Source organism: Mercenaria mercenaria, chromosome 5 (assembly GCF_021730395.1).
Source record: "Mercenaria mercenaria strain notata chromosome 5, MADL_Memer_1, whole genome shotgun sequence".
Classification (NCBI taxonomy): domain Eukaryota; kingdom Metazoa; phylum Mollusca; class Bivalvia; order Venerida; family Veneridae; genus Mercenaria; species Mercenaria mercenaria.
The window spans coordinates 9,776,126-9,799,963 of NC_069365.1; the positions used below are offsets into that span (position 1 = coordinate 9,776,126).

A 23,838-nucleotide genomic window follows, 5' to 3' on the forward strand; every position below is an offset into this window, starting at 1 on the left:
TTTAATTCTGACATCCAGTTAAGTTCCTTGAATAAAGCTGCAGATGGGGTGTCAAAACTTTTATCAAGAACTAATCGAGCAGGTCGTTTTTGGAATTTAATCATTTCAGAGATTTGATCGTTAGTGCAGTTTCCCCAAATGGTGCAGCAATAGTCCAAGTGTGGAAGTATATAAGCATTGTAAAATAGTTTCGTTGTATTAAGATCAAGATAGTGTTTGATTCGTAGTAAATATAATTGTGTATTGCATTTCTTAAGTGTTTTTTCTACTTGTATTTTCCATTTGAGTCCATTATCAACATGAATACCTAGCAATTTTTCATTCTCTGTATATTCAATAGGTTGATTTCCTAATTTGAGAGTTGTAATATGCGGGTTTACTAATTTTGTAGGTCTTGATGACAAGTTCATTGCCTTGGTCTTTTGAGCATTTAATAGCATTGCATTTTCTGAACACCAAATGTTTACACTGTCAAGGTCAGCCTGCAGGTTGTCATGGACTTGTTGTGCTGTATAATCAGAATTTGATAAAGTTGTGTCATCTGCAAACATGCCAGTAATTGAAGATTTTACATGTAGCGGTTAATCATTTATGTAAATAACAAAAAGGAGGGGTCCCAGAACAAATCCTTGAGGTACTCCAGACAGGACCTCTGCCGGCTCAGATAAAGTACCTAAGACACATACTCTCTGAGATCTGCCTGAGAGATATGATGAGATCCAACCTACTGTTTCTTGAGATATAAGATAGTATTTGAGCTTTTCAAGTAGAATTTTTTTGGTTTACTAATCAAAAGCCTTAGATAGATCAAGGAAAATGGTTCCAAGAAGTTTACCATCATTTATTGCTTGAATCCAGTTGTCAACTACATTTATCAAGGCAGATTCACAGTGTTTGGTTCTAAAGCCAGATTGGTTTTTGAAAATCAATTTGTGAGATTCTAAGAAAGATTTGAGGTGATTAGAAACATGTTTCTCAAAGATTTTAGATATGACTGGCAGCACTGAGATTGGTCTATAGTTGTTCTTATCAGACTTTTGTCCTTTTTTTGTAAATAGGTGTGACCTTTGACTGTTTTTTTAACAAATTTTTCTTCAATAAGAAGAATTTTGAATTTTGGTGTGTTACTGCTATGCCTGACTTCCAGATTATCCTTTAAAGCAGATCTTATTCTTTCAGATAAAGATGTTATAGATTCTGTATTTTTAAAGACATTTGCAAAGAAAGTATTAAAAGTTTCTGCTGTTAATATTTGCTTTAATATTGGGTTTCCAGTGTCATCATTGATATAGTTTGTTTGATAGTTTTGTGTTTTTCCTGACAGTTCTTTTAAATTTTTCCAAAGTTTTTTTTGGATTTTTACTATTTGAATTTATTTCTTGGTTAAAGAATTCCTTTTTTGCATTGTGAGATAGTTGTTTTACTTGAGATCTCCAATACTTAAATTCTTCAGGATTATTTTTTCGTTTAGCATATTCTCTGTTATGTATAGCTTTTGTTATATTTTGTTATATCATCATTGAACCAATCAGGTTGATTTTTGTGTTTCACACGTTTTTGTTTGTATGGAGCATGAAAATTAAGAATATCCAGAAATAATTCCTAGAATATGTCAATAGCGTCATCTGGGTCATTAAAAATCTCAATTACTGACCAGGGTTGTTTTGTCAAGTCTTCTATAAAGTTTTTTGCATCAAATGTCTTCAGATATCTATATTGGATAGTTATATGTACTGGCCCTTTTCTGAGTTTTTGATTAGTCTTTCTAGTAAAGCATATTGGATAGTGATCACTAATAGTAATGACAAGAACATCAATGTAGATTATATTTTGTGGCTGGTTGGAATAGATATGGTCTATAATAGTTGATGATGTTTCTGTGACTCTAGTAGGTTTTGTGACAAGTTGGTTTAAATTAAAAGTATTAATTATATTATTCCATTTTTGATTTGGAGAGACAGCATTTTGAAAGTTATAATTAAAGTCTCCAAAGAAGAGGATTATTTCCTTATCTTCCATGTACAGCTTATCTAATATTTCTTCAATTTTATCATTCCACAAAGTTAAGGACGAAGGTGGTCTGTAAATATATCCAATGATGAAAGGTTTTTGTTTACCAAATTTTAGTTCTAATCAAATAGCCTCAATATCTTTTGCTTCAACATCAGTTCTTAATTCACATGGCAAATTTGACTTAACATATAAAACTATTCCACCGCCATTTGATCCCCTACCGCGACGAAAAAGTTTATAATTATTTATGTGTAATTCATTATCTGAGAAGGCATCACTAAGATAAGTTTCACCCAGACCAAAAATATCAACATTTGTGAGCTTATCTACTAGATACTTAAATTCATTTAATTTTGGATACAAATAGTGCATGTTTAGATGCATGAAATTTAAGCCATTTTTATCAAATTTGTTGTTGTCAATAGTATTTGTATTTTCTAAAGAATTTCTATGTCCTATTTTGTTGTTAAACTTGTCAGCACTAGTTTCTGGTTTTTCTTCATTTATAATGAGATTGTTAATAGTCCTGTCCAGATTGAAATTTTTTACACTATTTACATTAAGTTCAAGTTCACAATTTTCACTATGATTTGTTAGAATGGTGGGTAGCCCATCATCATTTGTTGAAAATGCTTTGGCACATTGCGATGCATGTGAGTTCGGCTGAGCTTTAGAGGTGGGTATGGCATTAGAGGTAATGGATACATGTGTAATTGGTTCCAATTACTGCTGTAATCTGTTTGTAGAGGTTGACTGTTTGATTGCAGTGGTCTGTTGTTTCGCATTCTGGGATATTTGTTTTGATGGCTGTCCTGATGAAAATTTCCAGCAGACTTAATTGTGATATTGAATTCACTTCGAATGGTTGCTTTAATGTTTTTAGCAAGGAGAGCAAATCCCTGACCATTAAGATGTACTTCGTTGGTGTAGAGAGTTTTGTTTACTGTTTCGTTGGTCATGAAGGAACTTGTATTGTCAATGAATATATACCCTTTTTCATCACACAACTGCTTCATCAGAAGATATGTATTTGAGATTTTATCAGCTGATGTTGTGTCAGACTTTTTTGGTAGTATTGAAGAAATTGCCACTTTAGCTCTTGGATTTTGCTGCTGAAGTAGTTTTGCTAGGTCACATATCTGTTCTTTTATTGCTGATGGTTCATCCCCATTTTAAATATTGTTAATACCTGCATGTATGACATACATGTTGGATTCAGTGAAGTCAGGCAGATGTTAAAAGTGAATCTGCATATTATTGTGAATGTCCTTTACTTTTGCCCCTCCTTGCGATCTGATTTTGACATTTGTTTTGTTTGTACACATCTTGTCAGTTTTTAGTTTCTTTGAGACTGAGTCGCCTAATATATGTATTTTTAATCTTCTATTTTCATCATTATCAACAGTACTTTTGTCACTATTCCAGTCTGTTGTAGTTTCAATACTGTTGCTTGTATTGGTGTTACTTGTTGTTGTTGTTGTTAGGGAGGTTGATTGTGATTTGCTTTCATCAGCTGGGTTTGTGTATTGCGTTTTGGGACACTGCACCTTTTGATTCTCTATAGTACTGGTCAGCTCTTTTTTGAAATGGCAGACCTCTTGTTGAAGAAAATAAATGTCTGTATTGGAGGGCAGATTCTCAGTCCTCATCTCCAGTAGTTGCATTGTCTCTGTGACTTCTGACATTTGTTGTTTAATCCCTGAGACTGCAGTTTGGAGTTCCTCATTGTTGTCCTTCTCAATTTGTTTTACTGACAGTTTTTCTCGCAGACTTTTATTTTCTTGTTTTAATGACTGGTTTATTTGTTTAAGCTTTTTCATTTCTTCTTCAAGAGTGAGCAGTTGTCCAGTTAAATAACTGTGTGTAGGTTTTCCATTGTCTTCAAGTTGCTTGGTTAATTGACTGTTGAATGTTTTGAGTTTTTCATTTTCAGATTTCAATTTTTCTTTGGCATTTATGCACTCTCTGTACTGTGTGACTATATCATCACATTGTGTTGCTATATCACAGGTAACAGTAGTTGGTGTATGTATTTCATAAGTTTGTTCTGGCATTTGGTTATTCTGTATTGTGTCTTCAGCAGAGAAGATGTTGAGCATATATACAACTGTAGGTTTTTAACAATAATCTATTTCTTGAGATATTTTGTCTTTGAATAATTGAATTTTAAAATTTCAGTCAAAAGTGTTTTATTTCAGTATTATAAAACACTACATTTCATATTTCAGCCTAATATCTCGATTAGTTGTCATTTTTGTAGAGCTTATTCATCAATGTACTTCAACAATGTCTAATTACCCCAGCAAATATTAGCAGTGAAGACTAATGATTCAGAGAACGTGCGCTTCAAAACATATTCATCACTAAAAGACAAACAACAACCATTTTAAGTAAACTACGTCTACGTTCTGTAGTTTGGTTTCTGTTGGATCAACATTGATTTTTCAATGAGTAGGTAACACTTATACTGAACTGCGGACGTCGTTAGCAAACCCGTTTATATTTCAGCACATTTACATATTACAAACAATGTTCCGGATAATTTGATATTAAAAGAAAAATATAATAAAAAGGAATGATTTTATTTTTTGGGTGTGTATGTGTGTGGGGGGGGGGGGGGCAGGAGAAGTGGGTGTGACCAAGGCAAGGTGGTGACCAGGTGTGGGTATACAACTTCACATGTTTATAATGAATGTTCATGGAAAAGAATGAAAGAAGTTTGACGAAATTCTACCAATTCGTTATGTACAAATCTGTAAACTTTTAAACAATTAAAGGGCAATAACTCTAAGGAAAATTGACGAATTGACAAAAATGACAGGCATCATCAAAGTATGTTGATTCATATTTATTTCAAGTTCCATTAAATTCTACCAGGTAGTTACTGAGAAATGGCTGCAGAGGTGGATTTTTCATTAAATCAACGGCAATAACTCTAAGGGAAATTGACCAATCAAATCATAAAATTGACGGGCATCATCGCAGTATGCTGGTTCATGTTTATTTCAAGTTTCATGAAATTCTACCGACTAGTTACTGAGAAAAGGCTGCAGGCGGTCCTTTTTGGGCATTTTTCATTACATCAAGGGCAATAACTCTAAGGGAAATTGATCAGTCCAAAAAAAAAAAACAACTTGACGGGCATCATTGCAGTATGTTGGTTCATGTTTATTTCAAGTTTCATGAAATTCTACCTGCTAGTTACTGAGAAATGGCTGCGGACGGACGCACGCACGCATGGAATGACGGACGGACAACTCTATTTCAATAACCCCCTCCCGATTTCATCGGCGGGGGATAATTAAAGTATGTTTTAAACTTACCTGAGCACAGTGCTCAGCATCGGCTATTGTGATCACTAATCGTCCGTCTTCCGTCCGTCCATTTGTCCACATTTTTACTTTTTACGACATCATTTTTACGAGACTTTGCCTGAATGTGCCACAAACGTTGCTCAAAGAATTTAATTCCATGCAGAATTCGGGTTACCATGGCAACCAAAATGAAACAAAAAATCTTCTTATCCAAAACTGCAAAGCCCCGAGCTTAGATATATGGCATATAGCATTGTCTTGTTATCCTCTACCAAACTTGTCCACATCAACGGGGTTTACTTCTTTAACACAGAAAACTAAAAAAGACTTGTTCTATTAAACCACAAGGCCGAGAACTTGGTATTTGATATGAAGCTTTAATATATAGTGTTCTCTTCCTAGTTTGTTCAAATCATGCCGTTGGGGTCAGCACTGGTCCCCGTTAGGGTTTCACATATTTCACAAAGACTTATACAATAGAAGAATTTTTAAAGTGTTATGGTCTAAAACATCGAGTCTTGAAGTTTAGATATTTGACTCGAATCATTGTGTAACGTACCTCTACCAAGTTTGTTCAAATCATGCTCATTGGACCAAACTGGTCACTTGTCTTCTTGTCCGAAACCTCTAGGCCTGAAGGTTATATATTTGGCATATAGATTATTTAGAGGTCTACCAATAATTTCTGTAAGGTACATCCGTGACCGAATTGTTAAGGTCTTGAACACGAATCCCTTGTCACTTACCGATGTGTGTTCAAGCCTCACGTGGGGCGTAGAATGCCATACAGCTGGCTTACGGAAGGTCGGTGGTTCTGTGCAGGTGCCCGCTTGTGATGAAATAATGCTCGGAAGGATATCCTGGGTCTTCCGTCACCATCAATAGCTGGAATCTCTCTATATGAACTACAATTGTGTCAGTGCAACGTTAAACCTAACAAAAACAATAGAAAACCAAAATTCCTTTGCCCATTTGAATAAATTGATCCATAAAGAGTCATCATTACCCTCTTGTTTATGATTTATTTCTGTATATATTGCCGTAGTGGTTTAATCTATTTCTATATGTGTTTTGTCTTCGAATAATAAATTTTAAAATTTAAGCCAGATTTTTTTAATCTCTTCATGATTTGCCCAAATAGTCTTTTTGTAGATCTTAGTTGTACAGCTTCTTCACCAGTGTACCCTAACCGTAACGACAAAGGAAACAAAAATCAACAATCATCTTTAGTAATTTACCTTCTGTGTGTTTTTTATCAACATTTAGTTTTCAATGAAATCAATAACTCTTCTGCTGAAATTGGAGACACCGCAAAAGAAACTGCTCAATATAATTAATCTATGTTGCACATTTATTTTAGTTAATGATATTTCAATACTAAGAAGAAAGTTGTTATGTTGTTGTTATCACATTCTTTTATTCAGGTTTATAAATCAGTGTCAATGATGTCAATTAACAGTGAAAGAGATAGCTTTCTCTATCGTGCTTTGGATCACAACTGCAAACTGTATATATTTTCTACTCATTTGCAGTACAAAAAGGTAAATCAGACAAAAGATAATAGGTAAGGGTAGATTCTCGGAAGCACAGAGTAAACCCAAAAAACAGCCTCAGAGCCACGCTAGCAAAGTAGGCCCACAAAAAAAAAGAAACTAATGGAAAAAATATTACAGACGGTTGCTTCAAAAATCTAACAAGTACATATTACTTTAGGGACATATGATAGAGGGGGAAAGGAATTGGTAAAATAGTGTGGTGGGGGAGGGGGAGGAATTTGAAGGGGAAAGAAGAACAATTATGAAAATATATAGGAAATGCCACGTTCCTTATTAACAGTCACACTACAACATAAACCACAAAAGCGCAGACACTCATGTACCAAAATCAAACACACAACCATAGAAAACAGCAGGGCACCGTCTTAGACTCACTATCACAAAAACGCACCCATATAAGCAGGAAAAAACAATTGTGTACCTCTTTAGGATTCCGTCAGCCTGAATAAATGGGAGCCACGAAAACTAACTCAAAGTAAAGGGGAGGGATGCAAAAAGTAGCGCAAATACAAGGGGAAAGGAGGGGCAATAGGGGGAGTAAGGAGGAGGAAAAAACGCATACAACAAAAGGGTATGCACGGAGGATTTTGGTGCAGAAGGAGAAAAACAAGAAACGATCTTACGAAACATGTTTATAAGTATGCTGATTTAATTCAGAGATAATTTGTAAAACATTTTTATAAGTTATTGTACTAATCAATCATTTTATATTCAATTCAAAACTATTCTACATGAAACCCATTTCTAGACTGTAAGCTTATTAAATTAAAGCTGAATGAAATGATAAAATGTTTTATGCATCATGCGTATATCCTGTTTATTGGATCTGTAATAAAACTTTCCACTTACCACTAAATAACGAGCGTTAAAACAACACAGGCTTATTGCACGGCCCATCAGGGCCGGGCATATAAAGGGGGTTTAAGAATGTGCTAAGGGTTCGGATTTGACAATTTTTTCCCTTCGAGTCATATTTTCTGTTAAATTTTCGTTTGACACTCGGAAAGCGAATATTCTATAACGTGTAACCGCAACAATAATGGAATTGATATTTTTGATATTGTTCTTTCAGGTTAATATTTTGCAATATTGGCAGAATTTGCATTATTTTGAATCGGATTTTATCATTTTCAGCCTTTCAAGTTATACGCGCAGAGCCATTTGCGCATACGCTGTGGCAGATTTTCCTTAAAACCTTTTATTTTTGCCACATCGGAATCGAAGGAAAATAAACACAATTTTAAATTCCAACAATTTTAGTTTTCACTATTTTAAATCCAATATTTTATAGTTTTTCCTGACAATTTTACATCCAAAAACCACAATTTTTAAACTGACCAAAAGCATGTTACACAGAACATATTTATACTGTAATTTCCCGCCAAAACATAAAAAGCATGAAAAGTAAATATCACGAAATTTGGAGTAATACTAAAGAACAAATTTTCCCGCCAAGTGTTTAAATTCCCACCAAAAGACAAAATAGAGTAAGTCACAGTAAACAGCTTACATAACAATTATTAGGAGCAATACATAGAATAAACACAAAAGGAGAAAAGCAAAGAATCATAAATTTCACTAATCGTGATATTCACGACACTCCGGCCGACAACTGTAATACCTCATACAGCGTGATACAAACTAGATGAAATTATTTTACACATGAGACAATCACATTGGTTTACTTCTGTAACATGATACTGTCTGTATTAACATTTACATAACAAAAACTACAATTGAAGTATTTGAACCCTTTCAAATATCAACATTTTGTCTTACCCAAATTTTATACAAATCATTAAAAGCTTCCTAATAAGGCACAAAATATTAACGATTTACTTCAACTGAAATAACTCTTAACACGTGATTGTTTATATGAACACAAACTTTACGTTACCATTATCCAAATGATATTTTCAAAACACAATATACATTTTAGTTTGCGAAAGTTTGTACTTTTTTGTCAGTTTTTCATTGTATATTTGTGATATTCATCCTCATAGGTAACAGTACTGAAGACAGGCTCTCCGTCACGATAGGTGGTGTATTTGTACCCTGTTCTCGACCACACTTCTACTTCAGTGCGCAATGTCGGTCTTTCCAATCCAGTCTCGTCATCAGATATATGCACTATGTATACATTTTCCTGTGAATTCAATCTCGCCTCTTCAACATCGTCTTCACTCATATCGAAACTATTATCGATACTAAACACATCCTTATCACTGTAACTTGACTGCTGCTCTCTCTCAAAGGATTCATCAGAACTTGACTCATAACTAGTCCATTTATCTTCTTCATTACACTCAAGAATAACACATTCCTCATCTCCATCATCTATTTTTCTATTGTACACACTGTTTTCAACAAAATCATCAAACTCACTTTTAACACAGCGTAAATCATTTTCCTTTTCACTTCCTAACTCTGCAACTGCACTACATTCTAAAACTTGTTCACTTTTCGTCCCATGTTCATCCCTTTCAATTTGAACGTGCTCCTTTTCACCTTTTAAATCCTCGTCATCTTTAGCACTCAACATATTTTCATCAGCTCCTTCGTTCAAAAGTAGATCAAAATTGTCCATATCTTCATGGTTGTCTATTATATCTTGGTACTGCGTGTTAAAATCTATTATAAATCTACTGTCACGTTTGCTTTCATTTGCACTAACTTGTAATTCATCAATTGATATTTCCTCTAAAGGCTCCAAATCAGTGTCACTAATATCCTCTAAATCATCATAGATTGTCCCTTTTTTCCACTGTGTTGTCTCTTCGTCACTGCTTATATCTTCGTAGATATTAAGAGCAACTGTAGGCTGTTGAATTTCAATGTTTGTGCTTGATGTCATTTCACTAACATTACTGTTGCACTCTGTAGCTCCACATTTTGGCGTATGTTTTTGATATGACCGACGAGTATCATACGATGTTTGCCTCGCTAAGTCTGATTCGTATCCATGCACTTTCATGAGATGTAGTCTTAAATAGTCCCGCCTGATACACTGTGAATGACATGTTTTTATTGGACATTGAAAACACCCCAAAGTGTCACTATGTTTCTCCATAATATGCCGTGTTAAGTTTCTCTTAAGTGTATAAGATCTGTTGCATGTATCACAAACAAACATTTTGCTGCGCGTATAAAGAAGAGATCCGTTTTATTTAAAATATTCAGTTTCAAAGAATCCTTATTTGTCACTAAATTTACTGCTGAAATACACGTCTATCTGTTTCAATACACTGCTAGATAATAAGCGGATTAACAAAAGTGGACAATTTCACACTTTGCACGTGCTTTTCGTGGAATTGATATCGTTCTTTTTTTATGCTCCAACTTTTGATTGCTTCATTGCCTTTGCTCCGATTTTCGCGCCTATTAATCACGTGCTTTTTCGCTTAATATCTTAGCACCAATTTTCGCGCCTTTTAGTCGTATTGTCTTTCAGTTAGATTACCACACAAGTTAGCTGTTTTATGATTAAAAACTGTTTAAACATTTGAATATAATGTACTTTCTAACCAGTGAATATCTGCTAAAGCGCGACACTCCCCACAGAACGTAAAAGTTAATCTTTCATTTAATAAAGAACTACATTTCATTTAAACAACGTTTAATACGCTCCCTTGCTGCTGTCGCTGCTTGTCTGGACGGTTTTGCGCCATCTTTCAGTTCATAATCTGTAGACTTTGTATTTTCAGGATGTGGTGAGTTTCTTAGTTCTAACGGATATAACAAACACAACGGTCTTTTTAACTCTCTTCCAGATGCAGTTTGAACTTTTGCAGATCGAACACAGCCGTCTGCACTTTTGATTAAGTCACTAATTTTTCCAAGCCTCCAACTACCGCGTGGAACATTATCTTTAATAGACACTATATCTCCAATATTAGGTTCGAACTTTGCTTGATTTTTTCCATGTTTCAATAGAGTCTGCGTTCTTTCACGAAGACTGGATAGGTATTCATCACGCCATATTCTCCAGAACGAATTCAACAACTTCTGTCCTTTTTTCCAGATTTGTAATAATTTATCAGCGGAGTTATCACTAATCTTAAAATCTGGGTCATCTTCAGACATTACAGATTCCGGAATGCCTGTTTTCTGGTTAAGACAGTTAAAATGAGCTGGCGTCAATGTTATGGTAGAGTTTATATCTTCCCCAACATATACTAGAGGTCGACAATTCACAACCGCTTCAGCCTCTTTTAAGACAGTGTGTAGTTGATCTCTGCTCAGCATCTTTTTCCCAATTGATTTCCGTAAGGATCTCTTTATCAAACCAACCAACCGTTCGTAAAATCCGCCCATCCAAGGTGCAATTTCAATGATGAATCTCCATTTTATCCCAACACTTGAACAATAATTCTGAACATCTTCACTTTTAATTGCACTCCTCCATACTAACTCTGTTGTCTGGCATGCTGATTTAAAATGCATAGCATTGTCACATACTATTTCACTCGGTGTTCCTCTCGAAGCAATGAATCGCCTTAAACAATTCAAGAACGCCGCTGCTGACATATTTTGGACCATTTCCAAGTGCACAGCTCGAGTCACCATGCATGTAAACAAACACACCCATATTTTCTCAGTTTCCTGTTCCTTAATGAAAAGTGGTCCTAAGTAATCTAGGCCTATGTAGGTAAATGGTGTACTCTCCGATACCCTTGCTTGTGGTAGCGCCGCCATTGGAGGCATTTTGTATGATCCACCTTCTATTTTACGACATACTAAGCACATGTTTAACACTTTTCGAACTGTAGCTCTTCCATGAAGAATCCAGTATTTTTGCCTGACCTTGCTTAGCGTTTGTGATACACCTGTGTGAAGCATCTGTTTGTGTTCTTTTTCTATAACCATCTCCGTAAATCTGTCATTACGAGGAAGGAGCAACGGAAATCTCGCAGATTCCGTTAAACAAGCGTTTTCTAGACGACCTTTGCACCGCAGTAATCCATCATCGTCTTTGTATATTCCGAGTTGAACCTTTAAGTTGTTTCCCTTATTTTCTCTAATGGATTCCAACACATCGCTGAAATGTTTATGTTGAACGTGCGACAACCACAACTTTTCAGCTTTTTTCAACTCTTCTGATGACAAATATGACTCATTGACCTTCTCTTTTTTCAGTGTTTTCACGAAACGTGTCACCAGGGCAGTTACTCTCAGAAGTTTCGTCAAGGATGAATAGCGTTTGCAATCAATTGTAAACGGTGCAACTTTGGGGAAAACGTCACAATTGACATTACTGGCTTCTGTTGATACATTAGCTTCTTCAACATTTATTTTTGGCTTAATTTCATTCTCAAATTTCTGTGTAACATTTTCATCTTCTGTTTCATCTTCAGTGTTAACCGGCCATTCTGACATATCGCGGGACAACCATATTGGTCCATGCCACCAAAGATCGCTTTGTAGTAACTTTTCCAACGTGCAGCCACGACTTGCTAGATCAGCCGGATTTTCTTTGGATTGAATATAACGAAAACGTATGTCCGCATGAGTTCTAATTTCGCGCACTCTGTTGTTGACAAACACTGACAACGATCTTGTTGACGATATCCATTTCAAGGTACATTGTGAGTCCGTAAACAAGTACACAGCGTGTATTGGTAATCTCAGTTGCTCCCTTACAAATCCGACACATCGTACTCCAATCAACACTGCCATTAGTTCTAATCGAGGAATGCTAATGCCAGTTACAGGAGCAAGACGCGACTTTGCAAATATCAATTCAGATGTTTGCTCCGTTTCTCCAATTTGCATTAAGTAGATCACTGTAGCATAAGCTTTGCCGGAGGCGTCACAAAAGCAGATGATCACATTTTTACATTTATTCCCTTTTCCTGACACAATACATCTTGGCATTTCATGAAGGGGTATTGCGGTTGCATCTTCTTGAATCGAAACCCATGTCCTTTGATCTTCAGCATCTAAGGTTTGATCCCATTCAATGTGTTTTTTCCAGAGGATTTGAAGTAGTAATTTTCCTTTCAACAACACTGGCGAATACAATCCTAGTGGGTCAAAAACACTTGAGATTTGTTTAAGAACAATGCGTTTAGTCACACCTTGTACACATGATGGTTTCACTTGTTGAACGAGAATTGTATCCTTCTCTGTATTCCATGTGAGTCCTAATACTTTTATCTCTTTTCCTTTTGTTCTGTCTTCAAGTGGTATACTCTCACTCAGCTGTTTGCTATTTGAAGCCCACTCTCGTAAGTTCATGTTTGCCTCATTAAACATTTGTTTGGATGTTTCGTATAGTTTTCTGCCTTCTTCAATCGAATCGATCCCAGTAACAACATTGTCCATGTAGATATCTTGTTTTAGTTGTGTTGCCAATGTGCTTTCATAACAATCTAAATGATATTCAATTGTCGCACTTAGAAGGAAGGGGCTGGAAATTATGCCAAAGGGAACTCTACAGAAGCGATATTCTTGAATCTGTTTCTGTGTTACTGCTGGATTGTCTATATCCTTCACCCACAAGAAGCGTGTTACATCTCTTTGACTTTCTTGTAAGCCTATCTGGAGAAAGGCCTTTTCAATGTCAGACACTATAGCTACTTGATGAATCCTGAATCGCAGTAGAATTCCACATAAATCATTCAGGAGTACAGGTCCTCTATACAAACATTCGTTAAGACTGTTGTTCTCACATTTTGTTTTTGCTGACGCGTCATAGACTATCCTCAACTTTGTGGTCGATTTGTCTACCTTGATCACAGCATGATGGGGCAAATAGTGAAGTATACCATCCTGCTGAAATGTCTCAACCTTTTCTATTATTCCTTTCTCAAGCTGCTCCCTAATAACATTGTCATACTTCTTCAATACGTCTGGTTTACTTTCGAGTCTAGAAACCAATGATTTCAGGCGTCCCAATGCAAGTTGGCGATTGTTTGGAACATTTGGATCTCCGTCTCTCCATGGCCATGTAACAAAATATCTTTTGTCTCTAAATATCAACGTGTCTCTGAAGTTTTGCATTGCTTGTTCGTTTTCTGAACATGATACATTTTCCTTTATACCAATAGATTCGATATTCCAAAAGTCCTCAAGATTTGGTTTAGTAACAACCGATTCATCTACATTTGAAAATACTTCTGTATTGTTGATGTTGTTGCCATGAGTCATTATAAGCATGCTAGCATCGTGAATGTCATTGTCGAAATCGCTCGTTCTTCCTGTCAGTATCCAACCAAGTTTTGAAGAAAGAAGGTATAACCCTTCTTGCACCTCTATCTTATGTCCGAGTATTATGTCCAGATAGTAATCATTTCCAATAAGGAGCTCCACAGTACCAGTTTGAATATCTTTCGGCATTGTATCAGCCAAGTCGAGGTTTTTAACTAAGGAATCAAAACCTACCCTGTCTGAAATCTTCACTGGTTTTCTTTGAATGCTTCCTGTTATATTGGGAACAATGTTTGCAGTGATTGTCATTTCCTGTCCATCTTTAAGTCGGACATTCAATTTTGTTGACATGGTTTTAATTACTTTCGGTTTATCACTGCCAAACGTCACAAGCCGGATTTCCTGTTCATTTTCTTTTCGGAGCTTCAATGATTCAGCCAATCTCTCTGTTATATAAGTCCTCTGCGAACCAGAGTCCAGTAGAATCCTTACTTCCTCTTTCCTTTGATCGGAGGTGGATCTGACCTGTGTGCGTGCGGTTTGCATTAACACTATCTCATTTGAAGATAGAAGAGCGTTTTCCTCTGATGCGGAGGCAGGTGATGAAGTTTCTTGTGTTTCTTCAGACACATTAACACTTTCATTGATTGCCGACTTTTGGTACTTTTTCGGGCACAAACTTCTATGGTGCACATTAACTTGTTTGCAATAAACACAAATCCTTCTACTTTTACAGTCATTGGAATAATGTCCTTCTTTTAAGCATTTAAAGCAACTTCCCTTGAGTCTGCCCATTCTTTCCTTTATGGTTTTATATCTTGGACATTCGTCAGTCCAATGCTCTCTTTCACAAAATCTACACTTTTTACTATTTTGTGAGTTTGCTCCTTTTCTTTCACTTGTTATCAAAGCTCCAGCGGTTTGGTTTGATGCTGCAGTACCTTTGTAACTATTGACATTGTTTCGTGTTCTTTGAACTTGAAATCTATATGTATCCCGACTTCCAGATGGGTTTATCACTTTACTCTTTTCAGATTTCTCTCTTGACACTAGGTACTGTCGCAGTAGATCACGCAAATTGATAATTGTCCAAACCTTGTCAGCACCTTTCAACATTTCAAGCTGAAGGAGAACATCATTTGGAAGTTTACTCCGAATCATTGAAACAAACACGTGTTGATCCAGATTTTCATGAAGTACTTCTAGGCTTCTAAGATGACGTTCAATTTTGTCTACGAAAAAGCGTAGGCTTTCTGTAGTGCCTGTAGGTGAGGTAAGGTTTAAAAGCCCTTTGTAATGAAGGTCGATGATTTCTTGTTTGTCACCGAATCTGTCTTGTAAGATTTTAATTGCAACTTGATAATTTTCATTTGAAAGAGTTAGACCTGCTATTGCGGCTCTTGCTTCACCAGTAAGTTTCCCCTTTAAGTAATTGAATTTATCAACTGGAGATAGTTTGTCGTTCTTGTTCACTGAACTATCAAATGAATCCCAAAATTCTATCCATTGTATTCGGTTTCCACTGAATGAAATCATATCCAGTTTTGGCAACTTCACAGTATCCACACTTTTTCTCGTTTGCTGTTTTTCGAAAAACTCTTGTTGCATTCTCATTTGCATTTCACTTCTCTGCTGCTGCTTCTCAAAAAACTCTTGCTGCATTTTCATTTGCATTTCACATAACTTTTGAACAGCCGTTTCCTCCGGGACATGAAGCGACTGCGAAACATCCTGTTCCATAACTTTAATACTTTCAATCAATTCATTCTCCAAAACCTGAAGCTTATGAAGCACTGACCACGCTTCTTCACACAATGAAGTATCATCGTTGGCGATAGTCTGAGCAAAATCACCGTCAGATTGACCTAGTTTTTCTGCTAGTTTCTCAGACTGCAAGCTAAGTTTCTCAATGTAAGTATTTATCTTAAGTTTGCACTCTGCTATAGATTTCCTTACAGCCTTGAGCTCTGACAACATTTCGTATTCATATTCAGTTTCAAATAACTTCCGACCGTTTTCAACCTCCTTTTCTAATGTATGAAAATACCTTGTTCGTACTGCCTTAAGATATTGCAAATTACTTTCACCCATTTTGACACATAAATTTTAAACAATTCAAAAACAAACTTACTTTTGCTGAATTTCACGCTTTCTTCAACACTAACTTTCCTTCTGACCCACTGTGAACAGTAACAAATTTATAACAACAGAACACTAAACACATTCCACTTTTGTTCTTTTCGTTTTTCATTGAACACTTCACAAATTGCACAATGAGAACTCCCGGGTTCCGGCGCCAAACAATGTGGCAGATTTTCCTTAAAACCTTTTATTTTTGCCACATCGGAATCGAAGGAAAATAAACACAATTTTAAATTCCAACAATTTTAGTTTTCACTATTTTAAATCCAATATTTTATAGTTTTTCCTGACAATTTTACATCCAAAAACCACAATTTTTAAACTGACCAAAAGCATGTTACACAGAACATATTTATACTGTAATTTCCCGCCAAAACATAAAAAGCATGAAAAGTAAATATCACGAAATTTGGAGTAATACTAAAGAACAAATTTTCCCGCCAAGTGTTTAAATTCCCACCAAAAGACAAAATAGAGTAAGTCACAGTAAACAGCTTACATAACAATTATTAGGAGCAATACATAGAATAAACACAAAAGGAGAAAAGCAAAGAATCATAAATTTCATTAATCGTGATATTCACGACATACGCAGTGAAAATTATGTAATTCTTGCTAGTCAGTGCAACGTCTTCTTTTATTAAGGGTTTTATTAAGGCTGTGTAAGGGTTTTTCCAATTATTAAATGAAGCTATTTATAAACATATCCCAATGTCTTGCAGTTACTGAAACATTAGGCATTTTAATTTATTAATTTGAGACCGCGTCAGAACTTTTGACTCGGTGTCTTGGAGAGAATTTTCTCTTGTACATACTTCCAAATAATAAGAGACATGAGGCAGTTTGAGAATAAAGAGATAGATAGTCGAAATAATCCGACGTATACAGTTTGTTTTATATTGTGACGGTCAAACTGTGGCTGCAAATCATTTGCCAAATGTCAGAAATTAAAAAGTAGCCACTCAGCGACAGTAAGCTTGTCTAAAGAAATAGCATTTTCATATGTTCTGTAAAATTATAGATTGAAAAATCTTTGTATTCATGGATTGTCCATATATGTACTCTATATAATTTAAAACGAAGAAATGCTAGACCTGTTTTGCAGACATTCTGCCAATATGGATCACTCAGAAAATATGTAAGAATTAGTGATCGATCTGTTTCAAATTGTCCTAGATTTTTTCTATCTGTTTTTTCTATGCATGTTATAACTGGAAGATTTCTTTTAACCTGTGGTTTTTTATTTCACCAAGTCATTCCGGTAAAGCCAAAGAGGTAACTTATGGCTAGTCCAATGACAAAACATAGAGGCTTTAAGTTTTCTGGAATACTGTGTTAAAACAGATTGGACATATGAGTAATAATTTGTTAGATATGTGATGCATTTTTAGTGCCAGTTGAATATTCACGTGTGGATCTAAATTGTAGAATAAACCAAGTCACCCGAAGTGGACCTAGTTTAATATTGGAAAACTAAATAGCATGGATTTTGTATAGGTTTGTAGAGGTGAGTTGCAGTCAGAGTAACATTTTGATGTATGTTTTTTTAATTTTTATGAGTATAAATTTGAAGGTTTTGAAGACGGAAAAGGCTACTGGGCACATGCTAGGGGTGTAACAATACGCTAGACTCACGATACAATATGTATCGTGATACAGATGCAGCGATAAGCATTCATGTGACAAAAAAAATAATCAATGTCTCTACTCTTGGAAAGTACTTGAAATTTTGCTTTAAAATTTAAGAAACTGTAATAAATGATACACTTCTGTAGTTACTATGTTTAACACTGATTGTATGAAACTGATTTTCATTCAGTATTTCTAGTTTTCACTTATCGTTTCTGTATCGTGAAACAGGCCTATGAAAAGATACGTGTATCGCCAAACTAATGTATCATGATAAAATGAATTTTGATATATCGTTACACCCTTAGCCACTGCTAATTTATCCCTGAGTAAGTTGATTTCTAACATCACTGACCATGATTAAAGCATAAGTGCAGTTTTTCAAATTTTTGTTAAAACAAGAATTAGGGTCCTGCCTGAAGTTTAGGGTATGTCGGGATACCGGAAACAAACTTTTTATGCCTCCGAAGGGAGGCATATTAGTTTTCAACTGTCCGTCCGTTCGTTAGTTCGTTAGTTTGTCCGTTCGTTCGTTCGTTCGTTTGTCACAACGTTAACGTTTTGCATGAAAGCGCTTTACTCGCGAACCACTGCACCCAGGACCTTCAAACTTCACATACTGATAGTACTTATTGAGTAAACAACACCTACTGATTTTGGAGTCACCAGATCAAAGGTCAAGGTCACAGGGGCAAATGTAAACTTTTTGCATGAAGGCACTTTACTCGCGAACCACTGCACCAAGGACCTTCAAACTTCACATGCTGATAGTACTTACTGAGTTCACAACTCTTACTGACTTTGTGGTCACCAGATCAAAGGTCAGGGCCACAGGGGTCAATGTTAACTTTTTGCATGAAGGCACTTTACTCGCGAACCACTGCACCCAGGACCTTCAAGCTTCAAGTGCTGATAGTACTTATTGAGTACACGACCCCTACTGACATTGGTGTCATCAAGGCAAAGGTCAAGGTCACAGGGGCCAATGTTAACTTTTTGCATTAAGCCTCTTTCCTCGCGAACCACTGCACCCAGGACCTTCAAGCTTCACATGCTGATAGTACTTATTGAGTACACGACCCCTTTTGACTTTGGGGTTACCAGGTCAAAGGTCAAGGTCACAGGGGCCAATGTTAACTTTTTGCATGAAGGCACTTTATTCGCGAACCACTGCACCCAGGACCTTCAAACTTCACATGCTGATAGTACTTATTGAGTACACGACCCCTACTGACTTTGGGGTCTCCAGGTCAAAGGTCAAGGTCATATGGTCCAGTGTTAACTTTTTGCATGAAGGCACTTTACTCACGAACCATTGCACCCATGACCTTCAAACTTCACATACTGATAGTACTTATTGAGTACACAACCGCTACTGACTTTGGGGTCACCAGGTCAAAGGTCAAAGCGCTGCGGGGGCATTTGTCACCATTAGTGGCAGGTCTTGTTTTAAATCTAATTTGTATTTATTTGTGACAATGCTTGTTTTAAATATTATAAGAGGATTTAAATTAATAATTTTGAGAGAATTTCAGCAGGCTGCCAGGCTCAATAGAAAAAGGTAGAAAACTTAAATGATTGCTAAAATCTCCATTACCATTTTTTTACATTTTAATGCTCCCTTTCAGCTTTATAAAACCAGATATCGAAAATTTCTCCTACGTGATATTGCTAGGATATTGCAGTTCCACTGGTCAGGTACCTCAATTGGCAGAGCAATCCAAAATTGAGGAAATTACGTATGCTAATTTGTGTTTTGGGGAGGTTCAAGGTTCGAACCCTGGTCTGGCTGTGCAAACTGTCGCGTTGTGAAGTTAACTTTTTCCAGTTTTTATAGACGATCTACAGATAAAATATGAAAATGCATTTTATTTACTTATATTGCTATATTACAGTATATACCCTGAAATAAATTTATTCCACACTATTTTGTTTACTCTTGGGGGCATATTTGTACTTTGATTTTTATACGCCCGTTTGAAAAACGGGACGTATTATGGGAACGCCCCTGGCGGGCGGCGTCCACAGTCTTTGTCCGGAGGTCACACTTAAAGGTCAAAGGTCAAATTCAAGAATGACTTTGTCCGTGTATATCTTCTTCATGCATAGAGGGATTTTGATGAAAGTTGGCACAGTTGTTCACCATCATGAGACGGAGTGTCATGCGCAAAAACCAGGTCCCTAGGTCTAAGGTCAAGGTCACACTTAGAGGCCAAAGGTCAGATAAAAGAATGACTTTGTCCGAAGCATTTCTTCTTCATGTATGGAGGGACTTTGATGTAACTTGGCAGAATTATACACCATCATGAGATGAAGTGTGAGGCACAGTTCCCTCCTTTAGAATTACTGCCCTGTTACTATAAATAGCTTATATTGTAACTTTTTCATTATTAGTCGTAGGGAAAAATAGAGACTACTTTTCTGAAGTACAACATGCATGTTACGTCCAATTTTGAGGTGTATTTCTACCTGGTAAGGATTTTTGTGGGGTTTTTTTTGTTTTCTTTTTTTAAAGATTAACTTCCCTTAGTTGTTACTATAAATAACTTATATTGTAACTTTTTTATAGTTGACCGTAGGGAAAAACCAAGACCACTTTTCTGTAGTACAACATAGATGTTACTTTCCAATTTTAGGTGTATTTTAAGGTATCTTTACCTGGTAAGGAGGTTTTTTTATGGACTTAGAAAAACAAAAGAATTACAATGATTACTAAACAACCACAAATTTTAAATTCCATTTGCAAATACAGGTGCTAGAGTAAAAAAATTTGCTGTGACGGGCGTATATTGTGACATTCTGGCACTCTTGTTTAGCTCTTGTGATCACTCGATGTCCGGCGTCTGTCGTCTGTCTGTCAACATTTAGCTTGTGTATGTGATAGAGGCTGTATTTTTCAACTGATCTTCATGAAATTTTCTCAGAATGATTACCTTGATGAAATCTAGGCCAAGTTTGAAAACGGGTCATCTGGGGTCAAAATGTAGGTCATAGGTCCAATCAAAGAAAACCCTTTTGTATGCGATAGAGACTATATTTTTCAATTGATCGTCATAAAATCTGTTCAGAATAATTGCCTTGATAAAATCTAGGTCAAGTTTGAATATGAGTCATCTGGGGTTAAAAACTAGGACACTAGGTTAAATCAAAGAAAAACCTTGTGTATGCGATAGAGGCTGTATTTTTCAATTGATGTTCATGAAATTATGTCAGAATGATTGCCTTGATGAAATCTAGGTCGAGTTTGAATATGGGTCATCTAGGGTCAAAGAGTAATCATAGGTCAAATCAAAGAAAATCCTTGTGTATGCGATAGAGACTGTATTTTTCAATTGATTTTCATGAAATTTTGTCAGAATAATTGCCTTGATAAAGTCTAGGTCCAGTTTGAAAATGGGTCATCTGGGGTCAAAGAGTAGGTCATAGGTCAAATCAAAGAAAAAACTAGTGTATGCGATAGAGACTATGGGTCAGCTGGGGACAAAAACTAGGTCACTAGCTCATATCTAAGAAAATACTGGTTTAAACTCAAGAGACCACATTTTCGGTCCAATCTTTATTTTCTCAGGTGACAAGTTTTTAAATCTGCGATGAGACGCAGTGTGCCACATTTACAGATCTAGCTTCAACAGCGGCAGTTTCTGTTTGTTCTGTTTTATTCTCTATCATTCCACTTTCACTATCATCTTTGGTGAAATATACCTTCACTGATACAGAAGACTATAATTACAAACCCTTTGATTTTTGGGCCGTGCGACCATCTATTTGCTGCATCTTGCAGCAATTTTTTACTTGTTATAACACTTATATGGCTACAAATGCGTAAACGCTCAAAGTCCTCTCAGTCAGAACACCTTGGCTGAAAAATTACATGGTGGTCAAAAAAACCCTCAGCAGAAATAAGAAGGTGCTCATAAACCCCTCAATGGACAGTCAACAGCCCCATAACCAAACTGATAGGGTTGTCAAAATCGGTTATTAATAACACCCGGCCCGACCCGGACCGGCCCAAACAACGGAAATAGCTGATTCCGATTGTACGGAAACCACCGAAAACTTACTGACGGAAGGCTAATGTAATTACGGATGGTTATAGTGTCGTCTTAATCAATGCAAATGGTATTTTACTTTACTAGGAAAGTATTTAATATTGATGAAACGTATGTTCAATGAGGTATTGCCCTTCACATAAGCAAATATCTAAAATAACGAGATATTTTAGGTGATTAAATTACCTTCAGTGTAGCTCGACAATCAACGTGTCATTAAGTTATCACGCTGTTTCGAAAACATCCTATTATTTAAACTTCTAAATGGGGTTGTCACATCGGGCCTCATTTAGGGGGTAATGTTAGAGGTAAGCTTTATTTAGTTAACATGGCATATAAACACTATCCAGTACATACTTACCTGGTCTTATTATCTCCTGCGCTTTCCGTCATTCCGGAGCTATATCTCGGAACTGGTTTGGAATATTTAGATAAAAATTCACATACATTTTCACCACTATATGGAAATGCGGCAAGTCAATTTCAGTCAGATTAGAGTTATGGCCCTTAGTAGTTTCTAGTTTCAACTATAAAGGTACTATAAAAATTGCAATTTCTGCTTCATAACTGATGCCATATTTGACCAAGAACTATAAAACTTGAATTAAATTTAGACCACCGGCAAATGTAATACTTTCAATGGTTAAAGCAAAAAAGGGACCACTTGTTTACGATATTTAGTCAAATGGGTATTACTGTGCATACTTTAAACAGAAATAGCAATGTATTTAGTAGACAAGTGGTATCAAGACGCAAAAACCAGACCCGATCTTTTTACATTCTTCCGGTAGTTATTTCACCTCTAAGACATTCCATCCCCTAATTTCTTTTTTATATACATATTTCAATTTTACCTAGAAGATAACCGTCAACAGCTTAGTTTTACCGAAAACAAATTAAATTATAACCAGAATAAATAAAATTATGCTTCTTTTTTACCCTGATATTCTGCGTCATTTCAGAAAGATGAGGCTCAGGAGCTTTTTTCATTATCTAATCGATTAATGTATAAAAATGTCTATCTACTTTTTGTGTATATAAATACGCAAATTATGCATGAATAAACTCTACAATTGTATGTGTACAATAATTCAAATTTGAATAACGTGAATAACATAGTTGGATATAGCCGCTAAATCGGTGTCATTTCAACTTTTTTAGCTGAAAACAAAACCGGATGATATGTATGGAGGGGACCACCAGAGTTACAATATGTTATAGAAATGAATGAACTGAAGTATAAAATATGAAAGATCGGTGTCATTTCCAAACTTTTACGCAAAATTTAGAATCCGGGTCCCCATAAACATGACCGCTCAATCTGTTTTAAAACAGCGCTATAAAAAAGGTAAATATTTGAACGCGAGGGTAGTGACAGCAATGAACTTTCGCGTTTCAACAATTAACTGCTAACTTCATGTTTTAAATTTTAATCATATTTGCTTGTTCTTTCTTTCATATATTAAACAATACAACACAAATTTAAAAAAATATACGATCGGGTCGAGCTACAAGCTATTTCAACATCGGTATATACAACCATTCACACAATGTTAACTTTCATCCTTTTTAAATGAACATTTTGAACCATTTGTAAACAAACGTTTGCAGTTAAGATTTTAAAAAATTTCCAGTTTTGAAACTTCAAATACATCTAACCCTGAGAAAAAAGTCTCTTTTCTGATTCATCCAGTCAAAAATTACTCCCCCCCCCCCCCCCCCCACTCCTTGTCGGGCCGAATGACACAAGGGTTGGAGCGTTCGCCCGTTAATCGAGCGATCATACGTTTGGTCACTCTATCCGTGACTAATAATATTCAATGGGACAGTTGTAAGTTATTGTAGAAAAAGCGTGAAGTGCTCATAATGTAAAAAAAAAAATATATTGACGAAAACGGGCGTAAAACCACGAAACAAAACGTAAGTATTCCCAGCTAATTCTGACTTTTAAGCTGGTCGAAATATGCACAGTCAAAACGACATGAA

The 23,838-nt window shown here is 35.9% G+C and overlaps 1 protein-coding gene across 1 annotated transcript; it reads right to left on the bottom strand.

The window, feature by feature from the left end:
• Nucleotides 1-10,477: 10,477 nt before the first annotated feature.
• On the bottom strand, nt 10,478-16,123 carry LOC123558098 (uncharacterized). The gene has a single exon (XM_045349974.2). The coding sequence runs from the start codon at nt 16,121-16,123 to the stop codon at nt 10,478-10,480; it is 5,646 nt and encodes a 1,881-aa protein (XP_045205909.2).
• Nucleotides 16,124-23,838: the final 7,715 nt, after the last annotated feature.